At 45.1% G+C, this 20672-nt stretch overlaps 2 protein-coding genes across 3 annotated transcripts in view; one reads left to right on the top strand and one right to left on the bottom strand.

The window, feature by feature from the left end:
* Positions 1-249: 249 nt before the first annotated feature.
* tesca (tescalcin a) lies at positions 250-11851 on the top strand. 2 transcript variants are annotated; one of them, XM_080756134.1, is made up of 8 exons: positions 250-342; positions 5068-5137; positions 6761-6841; positions 7785-7924; positions 10190-10251; positions 10386-10490; positions 10628-10675; positions 10799-11851. In XM_080756134.1, the coding sequence occupies exons 1-8, from the start codon at positions 267-269 to the stop codon at positions 10886-10888; spliced, it is 672 nt and encodes a 223-aa protein (XP_080612260.1). In that variant the 5' UTR covers positions 250-266; the 3' UTR covers positions 10889-11851. The 2 variants fall into 2 exon arrangements, with proteins under 2 accessions (XP_080612260.1, XP_080612259.1); XM_080756133.1 differs by having other exon boundaries at positions 10190-10255; positions 10390-10490.
* Positions 11852-13286: 1435 nt separating this feature from the next.
* Positions 13287-20672, bottom strand: part of fbxw8 (F-box and WD repeat domain containing 8) — a 50941-nt gene continuing 43555 nt past the window's right edge. Inside the window, exons 9-11 of the mRNA XM_080756128.1 lie at positions 17281-17454; positions 15360-15476; positions 13287-14014 (exon numbers count right to left, since the gene is read on the bottom strand). Coding sequence (XP_080612254.1) covers positions 13849-14014; positions 15360-15476; positions 17281-17454 — 457 coding nt within the window. The 3' untranslated portion in view covers positions 13287-13848. The remainder of the gene's footprint in view (positions 14015-15359; positions 15477-17280; positions 17455-20672) is intronic.

Raw genomic sequence — 20672 nt, 5'->3', positions numbered from 1 at the left:
TTCCTTGTGGAGCCGCAGGCGGCAGTCAGTGTCAGTCAGGCTCAGGTGGAGTCACAGACTCACACCACACGGCACCCTGGGGCGCGTCAAACAATAAAGTCCCAGTCACGCACACACACGGACCACGGTGACCCACCCACACACACACTACAGCACGCGCGCACACACATACACACACTACAGTACACACACACACACTACAGTACACACACTATACAATAGGAATAGGCTATACACACGCACTTTACTGCTGCCAGCCAGCCGCGATGGGAGCCTCGCAGTGCTCACAGACGCACCCGCAAAAATACAAACAATACGAGGACTTGGCAGACAGAACTGGATGTAAGTATATAGGCTATAATTCAATTGCATTGTATCGACATTTGACAAAGTATATTTATGTAACCTATAGCACGACTAGTAGGACTGTGTAGGCTATAGCAGCTACTACTTCGATTTACATATTGCTATTCATAAATGCATGTACCGGTAACTTTGTTTCAAGTTTTGCTACGTTTAGAAAAGTACGTCGCTCAGGATCGGATAGAATAAAGAAGTAGAGCATATTGTTACGGTTATAATTTACATTAATATTAACAGAGTGCCTTTGGAGGCAAAGACTATTAAAGCCCGAAGGGCATATAGTCGAAAGTCTGAGAAATTATACCAATTACCAACCAAATATATATAGCCTACATACAAATACCATCATGGTGCTGAAACTGAAATGTGTTTTTGCATATATCCTTTCGATCCGTTTTGAATAAATAAAATAACACGTCAAATTCGACGATGTACAGTGAAGTTATCATGAGAACATGATGTCACACACTTTGTAAAGTGGGTTGTTATTTATTATCAGACAGACTGTCCGGGTATTCAGCAGGCCTGTTCACTGGCTGCTGCTCGTGTGTGTTCTGTTCTCTTCTTGGGACAATTACATATTGCATCTTATATCAGCTGTCATAAAACAGTCTTGAGTCTTCCCTCCTATAGACGGGTTAAGAAGAAGTTTAAACAGAAAACAGTACAAGACTGTATTAGTCCTAACTTTGTTGGCAAACGATCGAGTGACATGAAATTGTTATGTCGTTGTTGCGCAGGCCAGAGTTAATAGTAGTGGAATAAATTGCTGCCTGCATGTGTTCGCTGGCAGTGTCCGGGTCAACAGGGTTCTGTTGGGACATCAAACAACTCATTTATTGCTGTTGTTGGGTGTGACTTTGACCTATTATCTCTTAAGGCGGAGTGTCTGTGTTTTGAACTAGTGCAGTGGTTTTCAACCCTTTTCATACCAGGGTCCATTAATATAGTATTCTGCATTTAAGCCACGGGCCACCATTTGATGATTTACCCTCTTAAAATTAGACCCAAAACGTAGAATATTTTTGTTGTCGTTGGATAAGATTTTGTCCACAATTCCATGCTGTATTGACGTTGGTACCAATTAAATGGTAAATGGTGCATTTACAGAGGCGCTTTACAGAGATCGTGCATCAATTCACCCATTCACACACACACACACACACACACACACACACACACACACACACACACACACACACACACACACACACACACACACACACACACCGATGGCAGCGTAAACCATGCAAGGCACCAACTAGCACATCGGGAGCAATTAGGGGTTCAGTTCAGACACTTCGACACTAACTTTTGGGGGAGCCCACAGGGGTCGAACATCAAGCCACTCTACCCCTGAGCCCCCTGAGATAACAGGCAAACGTTGATCAAAGTAACAATTCTTCTACATTCTCTAATTATTGTGTAGACTTCTTGTAAATTAAGTAGGCCTATAATGCAGATGTTTAACAATAATCTAACTCTTGAGAGTGTAAAATGAAACCAAATTGACCCTTACAGGTCCATAATGGTTTCATTCTACACTCTCAAGAGATTTATTAAGGTCCATTTTGTTATAATGACCAACTATCCATCATTTAGCTGCGTGGGGACCACCTGGAACCCCTTCAAGGACCACTGGTGGTCCCCGGAACACGGGTTGAAAACCACTGATCTAGTGTGTGTGATGAAATCTTTCATTCCACAAACAAGTCCATACCTGAGACAGCAACTACTGGGGAAATACGTATCCATGGATTTATATTCTTAATTCTGTTTGGTTAAAGGAGGATTCAGTGATTTGGAAACCCCCCCCCCCGTTCCACCTGGGTAACAAGATGTGCACATGCACACACACTACAGTGGGGGGGACACACGTGACAGGCCAACAGGGAGGGCAGCACACTCTATAGTAGGGAGGATTATCACAACAAAACAAAAAAAGAAGTGATATTTTGAATGAAGTGAAATCACTGAATAATATACCCTTTAAGTATAAAAGAAGCTATGCATAACTTGTATGTGCTACCCAGGATTCCAACTGGGGTCCCGACTAGAATCCCTGCAGGAGAGGCCAAATTTACACCGCTCAACACAGAGGGATCCATGGGGGCAGTGGTGGACATTATTAATTATACTCTACATTGCAGATTCATTACAATACAATGAATTACGGATTGCAGCTTTTAACAAAGTTGTTGAACCCATAATTTGCTCCATTGTGTTCCATTTTCAGTGACCATGTGTCATGATGTGTCAGAGAGGAATTGGGCTAATTCAAATGTTGTCCACTACACAAATCTCTAAAGCGTGTTTACTATAGTCTAGACTAGAACACTACACTACAGTTCCCTGGTCAAAACGGCAAGCCTGGTAATTGTCATGATAGCACCCAACCTGGCAACCACACGGACAGCCCATAAACCTGCCTCTGAATGAGCCTGTGGTCGGTCTCAGTTCTGCTTTGCCTCAGTAGCCCAAACAGGGAGGCAACACAGGCTCGGTCTAAAAACTCTAGTGTTTACTCAAACTATTCAAAACGTCAAACCTGTGTGCTTAATAGTTCATGAGGTGAGGCAACCTATTACTCTTCACAGCTGTACGGCAAACCCTGCCATTCAAGAATGTTCTTGAATATCAGCCACCGGTTTGCACTATACAGTAGCTGGAGAACAATACGATACAGTATACGATACACTATACAGTAGCTGGAGAACAATACGATACAGGAATGCTTTTGTACCGGCAGGCAGCCAATACAATACAAAACTAAACTAAATAATAATGTTTTTGTTGTCATTTGAATCAGAATTGTTGTGATGTCTTGTTTTTAAATCGAGTGAATTTCCTCCCTGTGCAACTCATTTACCTGCGGGCACCTAACGTCTTATGACCACAATATTTGTCCTTTTGCACTTTCCTATGTCAAATATAAGGGGAAAAAAGTTACTTTTCTCCGTCTAAGAAGTCATCCTTGAACCTTTTGTGGTGTACTATTCCACTCTTGCTCCGCACGGGCAACGGACATTGAATTAAGGACAAGGAAAAAGGCGTATATAGTGACAGCTCAGCCTGGCCCTTGGGTGCTAATAAAGGAACCTTGACCCGTGTCAAATTATACAGAGATGCCAATCATGCCATGATTCCACCACATCCAGATAACATGCAGGCCAATCCTTTATATGGCCACTGGTCTAGCTGGGGCGAGTTAATGGTTAAAGAAATGAAACTCTTCAAATGGCAAACAGACACAATCACTGCAGCAGCAGAGTGTATTTGTCTTGCCATTAGCAGTGTTAACAGTGGTGCTACTTTTAGAAGTGGGGGGACACGTGCACAGTGCACACATGTCATGCAGACGTGCATGTGCATTTGTGTGCACTTGCGCAACACGCACAGACACACTATTAAAACATGCAGACGTGAAATAGCCTGTTTAGAAACGGGGTTCACACAATGCTTAATTCATTGTATCCATAAAAGTGACCAATCATGACAAAAAAAATTTCGGGCCAAACAAATAATTAGAAAGTAGAAAAAAACGGCAGGTTACAACACTTTTGTTGTTGTTTTTCTTCTTTGTAATTATTTGTTTGGTCCAAAATATTGTGTGTGTTGTTGTCATGATTTGTCACGACAAGAGTTGGCTTCGTACGACGCTTAAAAGGTCTTTAAATAAATACGTTTAGAAAAGCCTATGGAGAAAATGAATGGAGAATCATTTCCTGGGCCACTCGTCGTTCTGAAAGGGGGAGGGACTGCGACGCTCTATTGTGAAACCACTCAGTGATCCATCCACCCATCCATCCCATGTCCCAATCTAAACCGATCCTTGTGTAATCTCATTCTAGCTGTATTTATATATTGCCCGTCACACAAAGTAGTTTGAGGATATTGGTATCTCTCATGCCGTGGTAAAGCCTGATTTATACTATAAATCATGCACTGGCTCCCCATGAAATACCGTATCGACTTCAAGATCCTTTTCCACACATTCAAGGCCATCCATAACCTCCCCCCCCCATACCCGTCTGACCTTGTCCACGTCAACATCCCCACCCGGCCTCTCAAGGTCTGCCTCCTCCCTCACCCTGAAGGTCCTCCCAGCCCGTCTGTCTCCACCATGGGGCTCAAGGTCTGCCTCCTCCCTCACCCTGAAAGTCCTCCCAGCCCGTCTCTCCACCATGGGGTCAAGAGCCTTCAGCCGCTCTGCCCCCTCGCCTCTGGAACTCCCTCCCCCCCGCTGACATCAGAAACATGGACTCTATCACCATATTTCAAACCCACCCGTTTAGGCAGGCTTATATATGACTCTGTGTGACCTCTGTGTCCTCTGCTGCAGGCTGTGCCCTAGTTTTTGTTCTGCTTTTAACTGTGTTCTTGTACTGTATTTTTAACCTGTACGGCGACCGTGAGTGCCCTGAAAGGCGCCTTATAAATAAAGTGTATTATTATTATTATTATTATTATGTCTCACACAGAAAATAGCAGACCTTGATCTCGCTGCAGTGCAGTGAGCGCACCACACTGCAGGGCTTGTAGATCTGCCATTTTCGGTGCGAGACACTGGAATGCAACCAAGTATAAACTAAAGTACAGGTGGAATAAACCAATTTAACAATGAAGGACAGGAGTGTGAGTGAGTGCCGTTGTCAGACGATAATGCTTCTTCTGTCTCACAGTTCTCTTGTTGTTGTTTTCCAGTTTCATTGGAGCAGATTAACAACCTTCACAAGAGATTCAGGCAACTGAGCGACAACACAGAGACAATAAGGTGTGAAGCACTGGACTGTTCAATATAACGCACCATCCTCCTGTCTTGGTGCCGAGCCAAACGGTTAAAACTAACTACTAGATAAACAATAAACGAAAACAAGGGCCCGCAACTCACTTTGTGATGCTCCATATAGGTAACTTTTATTCACGTCGAACACAGCAGGCAGGACACACAACGCTTCGACCCGTATGGGTCTTTATCGAGTATCATACTCGAGAAAGACACCAGTGAGTTGCGAGCCCCTTGTTTTCGTTTAAGGACTGGACTATAGCCAGGACACTGCTGTAGCACAGGGAGAAGATACACTGCTCAATGCAATGAGAAAAATGTCTAGCGCCGTCTCCACGCTATAAGTGAAATACCGCTGGGTGAGCTATAGCAAATATTGACTGGACCTTGGAGATGTGCTGAGGCCCTGTGGGCTTTGCAGATTTATTATAGAAGCTGTGTGTTCTCACACACACACGCGCATACGCTCGCGCGCACAGGCACACACACAGATACAACGTTGGTTCATACACAATCACATGGCATATAGTATTCTCTCTCTCTCGCTCCCTCCATCACTTTAACGCACATGTATGCACACAACCCATCAGTCATCAGTGGCACTGGGCAGTGACAGATAGCACATTCCTTTCTCTCTGAAAAGAAGCAGGGATGGACAAAGATAGAGCAGCATCTACTTTCCTGGCTAACCCTGTGCTGACCTTATGTCAAACATAGCCTCGGTCCCAGCCTTACTCATCTGCCAAGAGAAAGGCCTGGTCACAACCTAAGGCAGAGAGAAAAGCCTGGTCACAACCTAAGACAGAGAGAAAAAGCCTGGTCACAACCTAAGACAGAGAGAAAAGCCTGGTCACAACCTAAGGCAGAGAGAAAAGCCTGGTCACAATCTAAGGCAGAGAGAAAAGCAGAGAGAAAAGCCTGGTCACAACCTAAGGCAGAGAGAAAAGCCTGGTCACAACCTAAGACAGAGAGAAAAGCCTGGTCACAACCTAAGACAGAGAGAAAAGCCTTCAGGTCACAACCTAAGACAGAGAGAAAAGCCTGGTCACAACCTAAGACAGAGAGAAAATCCTGGTCACAACCTAAGACCGAGAGAAAAGCCTGGTCACAACCTAAGACAGAGACGCTATCGGGGGAAGTGTCGGTCCGAAACATCCATCAGATGTATTTCCCCCGGATACGATATTTTCCGACCAATCACACCACTTGTTTCATTCACGGAGAATGTAAACTGATTTGTAAATCATCAACGTAATTTCCTTGAGCGGTACAAACGCCAAAATCCCCCGAATTCCGCCCAAAACAAATAGATAGCTTCTACAGCGTAGTTCTTGCCCAGCGTGATGTCAACAGGACATTGAAATAATAGCATAAACCAAATGAACATATGGTTAATAAAATGCATACCTTATTATAAAGACAAGTTATATATAACATGTACTGTATCTTACAGTTCTAGAAACACATCTTGATGACATCATCAAGATGTGTTTGTAGACCATGTTTGTATTATTTCCACACAACAGCTCTAAGGTATATTAATGACATAGTAAAATGTTGAAAATGAGTGGCATTCCCCTTTAAAACGATGTTTCTCTTGTCACACTGCAGCAGGGAGAACTTGGAGAACATTCCTGCTCTGGCCAATAATCCACTCAGAAAGCAAATTATTGGAGCCTTCTTTGACAAAAGGTGGGTATGTATGTTTGTTTACAATATTGAATAGTGGGCCGTAGTCTAATGCAGGTCAAACCGGGGGCCCTTGAAAATATCACTGGTTGAAAAATCACTGCTTGGCATATATTTTCAAAGGGGGGTCCGCGGGGTAATTATTAGTGTCAATTTGGGGGTCCTTGACATGAAAAAGTTTGGGAACCACTGCAATAACGCTCCTCTGAATTGAACTGAATGAATTGCTAGTTGGACTATACTAGATTAATACTAGATTAACTAGAACGTTGTGCTCTTGTTGGACTATACTAGATTAAACTAGAACGTTGTGCTCTTGTTGGACTATACTAGATTAAACTAGAACGTTGTGCTCTTGTTGGACTACACTAGATTAAACTAGAACGTTGTGCTCTTGTTGGACTATACTAGATTAAACTAGAACGTTGTGCTCTTGTTGGACTATACTAGATTAAACTAGAACGTTGTGCTCTTGTTGGACTACACTAGATTAAACTAGAACGTTGTGCTCTTGTTGGACTACACTAGATTAAACTAGAACGTTGTGCTCTTGTTGGACTATACTAGATTAAACTAGAACGTTCTGCTCTTGTTGGACTATACTAGATTAAACTAGAACGTTGTGCTCTTGTTGGACTAAACTAGATTAAACTAGAACGTTGTGCTCTTGTTGGACTACACTAGATTAAACTAGAACGTTGTGCTCTTGTTGGACTACACTAGATTAAACTAGAACGTTGTGCTCTTGTTGGACTATACTAGATTAAACTAGAACGTTGTGCTCTTGTTGGACTACACTAGATTAAACTAGAACGTTGTGCTCTTGTTGGACTATACTAGATTAAACTAGAACGTTGTGCTCTTGTTGGACTAAACTAGATTAAACTAGAACGTTGTGCTCTTGTTGGACTACACTAGATTAAACTAGAACGTTGTGCTCTTGCAGGAACCAACATGAGGAGCAGGTGGGCTCCATCCAGGAGATTGGCTTCCAGCAGTTCCTCATGGTCATGTCCCACTTCAGACCCCCAGGGCTGAAGATGACCGAGGAAGAGAAGGAGGCCATGAGGAAGGAGAAGCTACGCTGTGAGGATCTCTCTCTCTCTCTCTAAACACACACGCATTACTACTACTAAAAGAACACTGTGATACACAACAGACACAACTACTGCTTAAATGACTGTGTATACTATTACCCTTTCTTATTACTACTATTACTGCCACTGCTAATGCTACGATTGGTACAACTACCACTTTAATTCATATTGTTTGTGTTACACACCACACTAGCACTGCTGCTGCTGCTACTACTAGTACTAATTTGCCCTCGTATTTTTTTTTCTTTTACAATTTGACAGAATACAAAGGACTCAGGACAGACTAAAAGATTATGGATTTGAAAAGAAACCTTAAACGAAATTAATTTAAGCGCATATTCTTTATAAAAGATTTAAACATTTTGACTGTGGTTGAAGTCTCCTCCATGGCGTACACTACACGCCCACGGATAACATACTGTAAGAAGTTAATTCCTTGACATGAAAATGTTTGAGAACGACTGACAGAAAACTGTCTGTTGGAAGGCATGTGTAGAATCGTCCTCACTCGGGATTGTACCGTAGGCCCCTTATGTAAAGTAGAAACTTGAATCCAGTCAATCTAGACAGTCCTGCTATGTTGTGAAGCCAAGAGCTCCTGGTATTTAAATGGATGAACAACAAAGTAGCTGGGTGCACTGCAGGGCCCTCCGAACACATCAAACCGGGCTTGTTTATGGTCACAGTAGTTGGCATTACCAGTGAGTCTGTTAACCCATTCTGACCTGAGATCAGATTCATACGAGGTTTCCACTGGACAACACACTGGTCTTGATTAACCCATTCTGACCTGAGATCAGATTCTAAAAATGTCAGTCGCTCTTCGATTTTTCAAAAATAGCAGACCTACAAGCTCGTAGCGCGCCACTCGGTGGCGCGCTATGAGCTTGTAGATCTGCTATTTTTCAATAGCTAAAGCATAACATGATGCTGAACACCAAAATGGGTGCCCGGTCAGAATGGGTTAATGCCACATACAGCCCTGCCTGGCCCGGAGTCCCTGAACAGCTGTGCCTCTCTCTCTGCCTCGAGTCGGGACTTCATAGCCGATGTGTGATGATTATCACTGCTTTAAATAAATCACACGATTTAAGGCAGCTAGGATAACATACGTATTCACTTCTGCCAAGAACGTTTACGTCACTATAATTCCAAATGGAGCTTTAGCGTAAATTCAGTCAGGAAGCCTGCCAAAAAGAACTCTCCCGATCACAGACGCTTGTCTAAACCCATCGGTGTATACTTCTGAACGGATATTATTTCAATGAACCACCATGATGTAGTCTAAAGAATGAACACCTTCTGCCACACCTCCATGTGAGCCAATGACAAACGATATCTATCCCACCCCTCCCCCCCCCCCTCCCTCTCCACCACAATATTCTAAAATAAATGGTGACTCTGCAACCTCAAGACGAAAAGCCTGAGGGGTGTTTCTTAAGGACCCCCAACAATTCATGTAATTGGCCACCGACGGCCATCTGAAAAATACGTTGTTCCAGGGACCCCCCCCCCAGAAGCAAAGATTTGAGTTAAAAACGTTCGCTCTGAAAGAATATATATTCAAAGATTTGCGCCACATGTTCACGATTTTTCAAAAATAGATCTACAAGAGTCCATCTACGAGCTTGTAGATCTGCTATTTTTCTATAGCTAAACTATAACACAAAGCTTAAAACACCAAAAGGGGTTCCCGTCCTGAATGGGTTAAGCTAACTCGGAGTGTACAAATTAAATGCTAAGTCATCACCAAACAGGTTATCGACACAGATACTGCCTTTAGCAAGTCAATCTGAAATGAGCTTTCCTTCCCTCATTGTTCACAAGGGACAGTGCCAGCAGTCGAAATGTTTTTTTGTTGTTGTACTGTAGCCAGAGGAAGTGAACTGCATGGCAACCTCCTTTTAATTGCCAGCCGTACTACTAGTCAAGCTAAACTGAACGAGTCAATGAATAGCATACATCACTGCAATGTCAACATACACGAGACCAATGACATTTTACGGGCTATCTACTACCTTGTGTTAGTACATTATTACATTCATTATAGAAAAGACCAGTATAGGGAAACTTCTAGTTATTAAAACTCTCCACCTGAGAGCCAACCTTTACTCGAAATCACAACTTCCTTTGTCCTGGTGATGTCGAACGGTCCATTAGCGACATCCTGTGTCACAATCAACCATTTAAGTCCACAGCAATGTTTACATACCGTTTGTTTTGACTATGTTATGTTCTACTCTTATTTTCCCAGTCCTGTTCAACATGCATGACACAGACAATGATGGCACCATCACTGTGGACGAGTATAGAAAGGCAAGTAATGTAATGACCACTGGCAGCATCAAAGCATCAGTTACTGTGTCTAAAAGCACAGTTAAACAGGATGCATAACATTATAGATATCAATTTTTGAATGAATTATGTTTCCGTTGTTGACTTCCTTATAGGTAGTTGAGGAACTCATGTCAAATAATGACATTGGGCAGGAGGCCGCCAAAGCCATTGCAGATGCTGCCATGTTGGAAGTGGCTAGCATAAATATGCCACACATGGTAAGTGCAGAAGCATTATGTAAGTAAGTAAGTAGCCTCTCAGTCTCAGGGCGGACACTCTAACCACAAGGCCACTGAGCTACAAGTAACAACACTGCACAGATTGGCCTAAGTTACCCTTTTCATTCTCATTTCAGGGACCTGATGATTTCTATGAAGGAATTACCTTTGAGCATTTTGAACAGGTTGGTACAATTCTACTAGCCCCGCACAATATACAGCTTTAACTTCCTAGATGATTATTGTAGGTTTATATATGGATATACAACATGGCTACCTAATAATCCTCCAATAATGTCTTCACACAGATTTTAAAAGGCCTCGAGATGGAATCGAGAATGCATATCCGATTTCTGGATGTGGACACGTCGACGATGCGTTGTGGGAAAGGGAAATGATCATTTGTCACGTCGACGATGCGTTGTGGGAAAGGGAAATGATCATTTGTCACGTCGACGATGCGTTGTGGGAAAGGGAAATGATCATTTGTCCGTCAAACGAATAGATTACGTAACTGCAGTTTTTAGCAGAACCTCTCCAGTCATCCTGAGATTTCACCAAATGCAATTTTTTTCATACCTTTGCACAATTCCTATAGTACATGTTGAATTTAAATTTAAATATGAAGAATATATATATATATATGCCAGTTGCCCAGCAAAACAAAACAGGTCTCCGCAGTGCTGGAGGTAAACGGTGAAGAACAGTCGGAGACCCAACATGACATTTTCACCTGAATGTTTCAGCCAAAGCCATTATCAGGAATGCCTTCTTATTGTCTAATTTAATTCAAACCTTTTGTCGTCGTTTAACACTATTGAACATTTCAAATAGACTGACCTATATCCTTGATTTTCTTGGCCTAATAGAGGGTATGCACATGCATAAAGTCGATGGCAAATCGAGTTTAAAGTCTTTTAACATTATTTAATACAATCAGACAGGGCTTTTCCGTTTGGCGGTATGGGGGCTGTGAAGGCCAGAAAGAAGTTTTTTTTTTGTGCCACTCAGTAGTGGGCGTTCCCGCATAACTTCCGGGTATGACGATGATGTCACGCGCATGCCCTCTATGCGAGATTCCCAGGGCAATAATGTAGTGGGTCTACTCTACTGTATGTATAACATACCGTAAAGGTTATGTCCGGCATTCATGGATCAACATCCAGAGTGTGAGAGACAGAACAGGCACATGCTAAGCATTCCCTCAGAGCTCAAGAATAGTTCCCGGTTTGAATTCATCTACTGTACTACTGCACTGAGACTTCATGTAAACATCTACTGTACTGAGACTTCATGTAAACACTGCTGCTCAACCAACCAAGATCCAGGGATCTAGAAATATTGTCTACTACTACTAATTATGTGTTTCAATGTGTGTGTGGGTGTGTCAAAGAACTGTAATGTAATCTATGTCCTTGCAATAATTTATATGAATGGAATAAATAAAGTAATGATTAACAGAGCGGAGGTGTTTAGTTGTCGTTGGTGGTTGGTCTGTAACACTAAAGGACCACAACCCATTTTGACCTGAGATCAGATTCTCAAAATGTCCTGACAGTTTTCTGAAAAAGCTTCTATGTCAGTCGTTCTTCAGTTGTTCTGCTATTTTTCTAAAATAGCAGACCTACAAGCTCGTAGCACGGCACTCGGTGCCGCGCTATGAAGCTTGTAGATCTGCTATTATTCAATAGCTAAAGCATAACATGATGCCAACACCAAAATGAGCTAAGTCAAGTAGGCACACAAAGCAACTCTTTCGGTGGTTTGGATTCAACATCCAGGTAAATGAAAATATGACTTCCTTTAACAATATTAGTTTGTCCCTACAATGTTGATCAGTAACATGTGATTGTGTGGACCATTAGCTTGGAACAACGATTACCTAATGTTAGTAATACTACTAGCATACCGGTATACAAAAATCAGACTCGTCTGAAGTAAGTGGTGCAACAGCGCCCCCTGTTGATACCCTAAACATTTAGGGGCACACAGCCGGACTACCACTTAAAAAATAAAATAAATTAATCCATTATTCCAAAAGCTTTACGTAATGAAGTGAAGGCAATATAGTTTGGTCGGTATCATCCCAATTAGACCTGAGGACGATTCTACAAATGTCTTCTAACCTCCCCCTGGCCAGCCGGGGCGCCTGATGGAGGGGAAAGGAACTGGTCTCTATACTGCCTCCCCCTGGCCAGCCGGGGCGCCTGATGGAGGGGAAAGGAACTGGTCTCTAAACTGCCTCCCCCTGGCCAGCCGGGGCGCCTGATGGAGGGGAAAGGAACTGGTCTCTATACTGTCTCCCCCTGGCCAGCCGGGGCGCCTGATGGAGGGGAAAGGAACTGGTCTCTATACTGCCTCCCCCTGGCCAGCCGGGGCGCCTGATGGAGGGGAAAGGAACTGGTCTCTATACTGCCTCCCCCTGGCCAGCCGGGGCGCCTGATGGAGGGGAAAGGAACTGGTCCGAATAACGTGTCCCTTCCACACGCTACGTCCGGCCGGGGAAATTCCCCTTTGTCAGGTGAAAAGAAGCAGCTTGGACTCCTCATGCATAGAAGGAGGCATGAGGTCAGTCCGCTGCCCCCCCCCCCCCAGGTTGGCAGAGGAAGTGTAGCGCCCAGGATTACATTAGATAATTGGCACTGGGTTACAAAATCGTGGGATAATTTTTTTTTTTTTAATAAAATGTCTTCTGGATTTGTCAGCGGTTTAAAAAAATATATGCAATTGTCTGCGGACCCCCATCTGACCCCCCCCCCCCCAGAAGCAAAGATTTGAGTCAAAAACGTTCGCTCTGAAAGAATATAATTATAATCAAAGATTTGCAGCACATTTTCACGATTAAAAAAAAAGAAAGCAGATCTACAAGCTCGTAGCTTGTAGAGCTTGTAGATCTGCTATTTTTCAATAGCTAAAGTATAACACAATGCTTTAAAACACCAAAAGGGTTTCCCGCGCTGAATGGTCCCCACACACAGCGAGCGCGAATTCGGATTTCTAAGCGGCGTTTCTCCATCGGTTTTCCCCGAAAAACGCGGCCGGTGTGCAACCACCTTTATTGTCCGATGTCCGTCGGTATGCCCAATTTTCCCCAACTTGAACGTTGTTGGGAAACGTCTTTAGCCCGACACACACCGGCTGCGTCCCCCGCGCGGCGCACACAGCCGCCTCCATTATTTTCAATGAACCTAACGCACACCGGCTCCGTCCGCCGCGTGGAGCCGCGCCGCGCCGCCCGGCGCGCCGATAGAACACAGTTCTATTTTCCAGGCGGCGCCGCGCGGCAACGCGCCGCGCCGCAGACGGTCGCAGCCGGTGTGTGGTGGGCTTTTGTCCGCACTGACAAAAGACGTTGGCGTCAGTGCGACGGCTGAGCGCCAGACAGTATGTCGTACGGCACCGCCAGGCCGATGTTGTAGTTGTAGCCGTGGGACTCGGCGTAGTTGGACCTGCAGATGGGCAGGATGTGATCCTGCGTCGTGGCCTCCTCCGAGAAGTCGTAGTAGCAGACGACGCCTCTGTGTCTGGAAACGTACAAAAAAAAAAACACAGTCGTAAAGAAGACGTGATGTGATATAGAAACTTGAATTTGTATCAAGCAACCAAGAAAAACACCACTCTACTGATCCGAGTCTCTCTCTCTCTCGCGTGACTGAACTTCTCACCCTATATCTCTCTAAGGGAGATGCCAGCCACCCGTCGGAGAAAACTCATTTCGGGCCGCTTGTATTCGCTTGTACCTTATTCTTTGGGTCATGACCCACACTTCATGACCATAGGTGAGAGTAGGAACACGTCATGACCATAGGTGAGAGTAGGAACACGTCATGACCATATATAGAGTAGGAACACGTCATGACCATAGGTGAGAGTAGGAACACTTCATGACCATAGGTGAGAGTAGGAACACGTCATGACCATAGGTGAGAGTAGGAACACGTCATGACCATATATAGAGTAGGAACACGTCATGACCATAGGTGAGAGTAGGAACACTTCATGACCATAGGTGAGAGTAGGAACACGTCATGACCATAGGTGAGAGTAGGAACACTTCATGACCATAGGTGAGAGTAGGAACACGTCATGACCATATATAGAGTAGGAACACGTCATGACCATAGGTGAGAGTAGGAACACTTCATGACCATAGGTGAGAGTAGGAACACTTCATGACCATAGGTGAGAGTAGGAACACTTCATGACCATAGGTGAGAGTAGGAACACTTCATGACCATACATAGAGTAGGAACACGTCATGACCATATATAGAGTAGGAACACGTCATGACCATAGGTGAGAGTAGGAACACGTCATGACCATACATAGAGTAGGAACACTTCATGACCATATATAGAGTAGGAACACTTCATGACCATATATAGAGTAGGAACACTTCATGACCATATATGTGAGAGTAGGAACACTTCATGACCATAGGTGAGAGTAGGAACACTTCATGACCATAGGTGAGAGTAGGAACACGTCATGACCATAGGTGAGAGTAGGAACACTTCATGACCATATATAGAGTAGGAACACTTCATGACCATACATAGAGTAGGAACACGTCATGACCATATAGGTGAGAGTAGGAACACTTCATGACCATATATAGAGTAGGAACACTTCATGACCATACATAGAGTAGGAACACTTCATGACCATATATAGAGTAGGAACACTTCATGACCATATATGGAGTAGGAACACTTCATGACCATACATAGAGTAGGAACACTTCATGACCATATATAGAGTAGGAACACTTCATGAGTAGGAACAAAGATTGCTCGGTAGACAGAGAGCTATAATATTAATAATAATATAAAACCCCCAGAGAGTAGAGGGTGGAGGAGGATCAGAGACCTGCGGTGAGCTGTGAGGTCATCATCACTGATGCATGCTCCCCGGGGTGACTTCTCATCGGGGACGTTGGCCGTTATCAGCGTGCTGCTGTTGAACCGCACGTGCCTGACGGGATGCCTGCATGCAAGGCAAAAAGGATGCTTTAAAATGCAGTGGTCCGCGGACCACCAGGGGTCCTTGAGGGGGTCCCAGGTGGTCCCCAGTGGTCCGCGGACCACCAGTGGTCCTTGAGGGGGTCCCAGGTGGTCTGCAGCTACGTTGGTAACCTTAATGGTAGCGGATTAGAGTGAAAAATCTACCGATAATTCCCAGTAGGTTATACTTATCAAGCCGATCTTATGGGTCTACTGCACATGCTGGGAGCCTACTGAGAACGACAAGCCTCCTCATACCCTCCCCTAGCCCTGGTCCAAGGCTTACAGCGAGTCTCTCTCTGACGCCTTGTGGAAGTACCTTCCACAGCCCTCTGGTCATATTTCCACTCCCGTGCGCTGTTTTTCTAATACCAGCAAATAAACAAAACGACGTAACCACTCACCGAAATAAAGCCTGCTAGACCTTAAGGTAAAAGTCTATTCTCGTAACTGGGAAGCGTCTCAGGTCCCCAGTTTCTCTCTAAAATGCACTTTGTGCCATTTTAATAACGCAATGTACCCTGAATTTAACTACGGTAACGCTATCCTACACTCGCGAACCGCCAGGATCACATTACTGTAATGAGAGAGAGACTCGCTGTAAGCCTTGGACCAGGGCTAACCCTCCCCTAAACATAACCGTAGCAGCGCGGTCCCATAGGGCTGAGAACGACAAGCCTCCTCATACCCTCCCCTAAACATAACCGTAGCAGCGCGGTCCCATAGGGCTGAGAACGACAAGCCTCCTCATACCCTCCCCTAAACATAACCGTAGCAGCGCGGTCCCATAGGGCTGAGAACGACAAGCCTCCTCATACCCTCCCCTAAACATAACCGTAGCAGCGCGGTCCCATAGGGCTGCCGATCTTAGGCTGTCCCACCATTCGATTCCTATTCTTGGGGTCACGATTTGAAACTATTCTCTATTCAAAATGAAATTACATTTCGTATCACAAACGCCATGTAGTGAAAACCCCTGTAACTGTAAGCAACACCCTTGCTTTTAATTGATCTTTTATTTTTTGTTATTCGTGTCCTCACTGTATTGCATTACGGCTTGTTTTTTTTTAAATGTTTATGCCCTGCTTTTCTTTTCTTTTTTCTCCATTGCTCTGTAAAGCACTTTGAGCTGCATTTCATGTCATGAAAGGTGCTATACAAATAAAGTTTTATTATTATTATTATTATAACGGGAATCGCGTTCTTTTTGGAACAAGAGACCAGGCTTTCCTCCGAGGTGGTGGAAAGCCTGGTGAGGCGAGGTTATTTTAAAATAGTTCAACTATAGCCGAGCTACATCGATACGTTGTGGGCTTGCAGATCGGCTATTTGAACTATTTAAAAAGGTTTTTACGTTGTGGGCTTGCAGATCGGCTATTTGAACTATTTAAAAAGGTTTTTCAAAATAGTAAAAAAAAAGAAAAAGAAGCCAAATAAGTTTAGGGATAACGGCCAAGCTACACCGGGCATGTGTACCAGATCTGTGGCGCGCGGCAGGTTTGTGCGGGACCTTCCGGGAGGATATATAGATACGCGCGCATGGGGGCATTGTACGCACGTAAAGAAATTGGAACCGATCCTATTCTTAGAGCACGCGTAGGATGGCCCGCGGTATCCGTGCGTCTGGTGTAGCTCATGGTGTCATTGACATATATTGGTCCTATCCAAACGCACTGTACGCGTGCAGTAAACGCATACGCACGCGCGCAAAATTGCCTGGTGTGTAGCTTGGCCGTAAGGGGTGAGGGGCTGGCGCGATGGCCTCTCCTCTCCCCCCACTCACTCACGTGTTGTGCATCTCCCACAGCTTGGCTCCCATCCGCATCTCCCACACGCAGACCAGCCCCTCGCCGCCGCCGCTCACCACCTTCCAGTCGTCCGCCGCCACCGCCGTCACGCCCAGGTGGTGGGCGTACAGGGAGGCCACGGAGAGCCCGGTCCGCAGGTCGAACACCCTCACCCTGCGTGGCGGCACGGAGGAAACACCGGGACAGTAAATACATGGCAAAGAAAGAATGTATGTGGAGGAGGAGGCTGAAACACAGCAATCATAATAATAATAATAATAATAAGGATAATGACCCATTCAGGCCTGAGATCAGATTCTATAAATCTCTTCTACATCCTGACAGTTTTCATTCTGACCTGAGATCAGATTCTAAAAATGTCTTCTACATCCTGACACTTTTCTGAAAAAGCTATGTTTCTATGTCAGTCGTTCTTCGATTTTTCAAAAAATAGCAGATCTACAAGCTCATAGCGCACCACAGAGTGGCGCGCTACGAGCTTGTAGATCTGCTATTGTTCAATAGCTAAAGCATAGCATAATGCTAACACAAAAGGGGTCCCTGCCCAAAATGGGATAATAAATAATAATAGGAAGAAAAAGCACACACAAATAAATAAAATAAAACAAATTCTCCAAATTATCTCAGAGGCCAGATATTATTTCTGGGGGCCAGTTCTGGCCCGCGGGCCACCTGTTGCCTACCCCTGTCCTATTGATTTATTGATTGATTGATTGAAATATGTATTAACAGTTTGCAGAATTACAGTATTACATTTCAAGCACAAACTCAATACAAAAGACTGTTAACTGTGAGTGAGTGGACGACCCAATTAAGCATTATACACTTGTTTACAACAGGGTCCACCTTGTTCAATTCAAATCAAAACATTTAGAGACGTACGAATAGACACTTCTATGTAGTTAAATGACAGGGGGAAACCGCCGCCATCGCTGCGCCTGGACCGTTTGGACAAATCAACTCTATGCGATCTTAACCCATCCTGAACGGGAACCCATTTTGGTGTTATAGCATCATGTTATGCTTTAGCTATTGAAAAATAGCAGATCTACAAGCTCGTAGCGCGCCACCGAGTGGCGCGCTACGAGCTTGTAGGTCTGCTATTTTTGAAAAATCGAAGAACGACTGACATTTTTAGAATCTGATCTCAGGTCAGAATGGGTTAATCAGACCAGTGTGTGTCCCGTGGAAACCTCGTATGAATCTGATCTCAGGTCAGAATGGGTTAACCAACAGTTCAGCAATGAGAACAACAGTACAGCATAGGTCCTTTACAAGCGGCCCGAAATTAGTTTTCTTCGACGGGTGGCTGGCATCTCCCTTAGAGAGATAGGGTGAGAAGTTCAGTCACGCGAGAGAGAGACTCGGAGTAGAGTCGCTGCTCCTTCGCCTGGTAAGGAGTCAGCTTAGGTGGTTCGGGGCATCTGGTTAGGATGCCTCTCGGGCGTCTCCCTTTAGGGAGGTCCTCGAGGCACGTCCCACTGGGAGGAGACCCCGGGGCAGACCAAGGACCACATCCCACTGGGAGGAGACCCCGGGGCAGACCAAGGACCACGTCCCACTGGGAGGAGACCCCGGGGCAGACCAAGGACCACATCCCACTGGGAGGAGACCCCGGGGCAGACCAAGGATCACGTCCCACTGGGAGGAGACCCCGGGGCAGACCAAGGACCACATCCCACTGGGAGGAGACCCCGGGGCAGACCAAGGATCACGTCCCACTGGGAGGAGACCCCGGGGCAGACCAAGGACCACGTCCCACTGGGAGGAGACCCCGGGGCAGACCAAGGACCACGTCCCACTGGGAGGAGACCCCCAGGGGCAGACCAAGGATCACGTCCCACTGGGAGGAGACCCCGGGGCAGACCAAGGATCACGTCCCACTGGGAGGAGACCCCGGGGCAGACCAAGGTGCAGTTGGAGGAAACACATCGACTCACTGGCCTTGGAACGTCTCGGGATCCCCCAGGAGGAAGTCACTAATGTTGCTCTGGAGAGGGAAGTCTGGAGCTCTCTGGTGGAGCTGTTGCCCCCGCGACCCGACTACGGATAAGCGGTTGAAGATGGATGGATGGATGGATGGAGGTCATTTACAGTCCAAAACTGCCCGATTCCCACATCCTGTCCACACTGGTGTGTGACTCTAGTGGACACCAAGTCTTCACGGGAGTTCACACATCTGAAAGAGTGCTTTCATTTCTAGACAATACCCAACTATTCTACAACTACAAAGAGCACTTTGTGACCAGTGGTGGAAAGTAAATAAGTACTTTTACTTAAGCACTGTACTGAAGTTTGAGGTATTTGTCAAATCTTCATACTCCACTATACACAAATATTGTACTTTTACTCCACTGCAAGTATTTGATAACTTTAGTTACACATTAACAACTTCAACAACTTCAACATGTTTTTACACTTACTGAAAATAGCCGATCTACAAGCTCACAACGCGTCGCAGCATGCAACCAAGTGTAAAACGACTTATACTGGATCTCTGGTCCATTAATATAGTCCCTTTCAAACATTTTAGTCTAGTTTTTTTATGTGTTGACGAAATTGTCAATAATATTTAGTTATAGTCATCATAGCTTAGACTTAGAGTTTTCATTTAGTTTTCCTCTGTGAAAAAAACAAATTTTTCGTCAGTTTTATTAGCAGAGATGTCCTGATACTGTATCGGTATCGGAAAAGTATCGGATCGGCCCTTATTTTGTCATATCGGTATCGGCGAATATGACAGTCTAACCAGCGATCCGACACAGGGGTAAGGGGTTGACACTATGCCAGTCTAACCAGCGATCCGACACAGGGGTGTAAGGGGTTGACACTATGCCAGTCTAACCAGCGATCCGACACAGGGGTAAGGGGTTGACACTATGCCAGTCTAACCAGCGATCCGACACAGGGGTGTAAGGGGTCGACACTATGCCAGTCTAACCAGCGATCCGACACAGGGGGTAAGGGGTTGACACTATGCCAGTCTAACCAGCGATCCGACACAGGGGTGTAAGGGGTCGACACTATGCCAGTCTAACCAGCGATCCGACACAGGGGGTAAGGGGTTGACACTATGGCTGTCTAACCAGCGATCCGACACAGGGGTAAGGGGTCGACACTATGCCAGTCTAACCAGCGATCCCACACAGGGGTAAGGGGGTTGACACTATGCCAGTCTAACCAGCGATCCCACACAGGGGTAAGGGGTCGACACTATGCCAGTCTAACCAGTGATCCCACACAGGGGTAAGGGGTCGACACTATGCCAGTCTAACCACCGATCCGACACAGGGGTGTAAGGGGTTGACACTATGGCAGGTAAATACAATGGTGGGACATGTGGAGTTTGCTTTGGAGTTGCCCCAAACTGC

Source organism: Protomyctophum bolini (assembly GCF_963924005.1).
Source record: "Protomyctophum bolini genome assembly, chromosome: 22".
Classification (NCBI taxonomy): Eukaryota; Metazoa; Chordata; class Actinopteri; order Myctophiformes; family Myctophidae; genus Protomyctophum; species Protomyctophum bolini.
This window is presented reverse-complemented; position numbering and strand designations above follow the sequence as displayed.